The 772-nt window shown below is 47.8% G+C and overlaps 1 protein-coding gene across 1 annotated transcript in view; it reads right to left on the bottom strand.

Annotated features, from left to right (window-relative positions):
* The window catches only part of LOC119586707, a gene marked incomplete at both ends in the record, with an annotated part of 4,998 nt that continues 4,226 nt past the window's right edge, over window positions 1-772 (bottom strand). The window contains 1 exon segment of the mRNA XM_037935438.1: window positions 1-18. Coding sequence (XP_037791366.1) covers window positions 1-18 — 18 coding nt within the window.

The raw sequence follows: 772 nt of genomic DNA, 5'->3' as shown, positions 1-772 counted from the left end.
GTAGTCAGGGATGATTTTCTGTGGGAACGAGAGCAAAATGTATGAAGATTGAGGGTGGGTAGCAGGAGTAAGAAGTATGCGGAAAAGAAATTGTAGAAGGTAAAAAGAAAATATAGGATCAGATGATGACGGAGTGTATAGACAGAGGCAAAGCTTGAAAGAAGATACATTGGAATGCGAGAATACTCTGTCTCCCTCGACCCCCCCCTTTTACTCACACTCCCTCTCCCTCTTACCAACTCTATCTCCCTTTACTCACATCTCTCCCTTCCGCACAACCCCTCTCCCCCCATTATTCACTTCTTCTTACACCCCCTCCCTCTTCATCCACACCTTCTTTCCCTTATCCCTCCCCCTTCCAACTTTACCCACATCTCCCTGCCCTTGCCCACACCTCTGCCCTCCTTACCCACACTGCCTCCTACACTTGCCGTCCATACCCACATAAAATATCATGTTTAAAGGAGAGAAAACAGTTGTCTGTATATAATTTTCCTGCTTGTGCTTACGTCACTCACTTACCTACCCCCTCTTACCTACACACCCTCTGCCCTTGTCACTCGTGTCCTCTCCCATTACCCATTTCTCCTGTCCTTATCCACACACACCTTTTTCTCTTACCCACACTCCATCCTCTTTAGTCTCTACCCACACCCCTTTCCCCTTACCCTCTACCCAAACTCCCTTCCCTTTTCACGCATCCCCTCACTCTTACCCACCTCCCCTCTTTCTTACCTTTCCCTTCGCACCCTTACTCATACCTAAATACCTT

The sequence above is a fragment of the Penaeus monodon genome, chromosome 21 (assembly GCF_015228065.2).
Source record: "Penaeus monodon isolate SGIC_2016 chromosome 21, NSTDA_Pmon_1, whole genome shotgun sequence".
Taxonomy (NCBI): Eukaryota; Metazoa; Arthropoda; class Malacostraca; order Decapoda; family Penaeidae; genus Penaeus; species Penaeus monodon.
The sequence above is the reverse complement of the archived record's forward strand: the minus strand, read 5'-3'. Positions and strand labels throughout refer to the sequence as shown.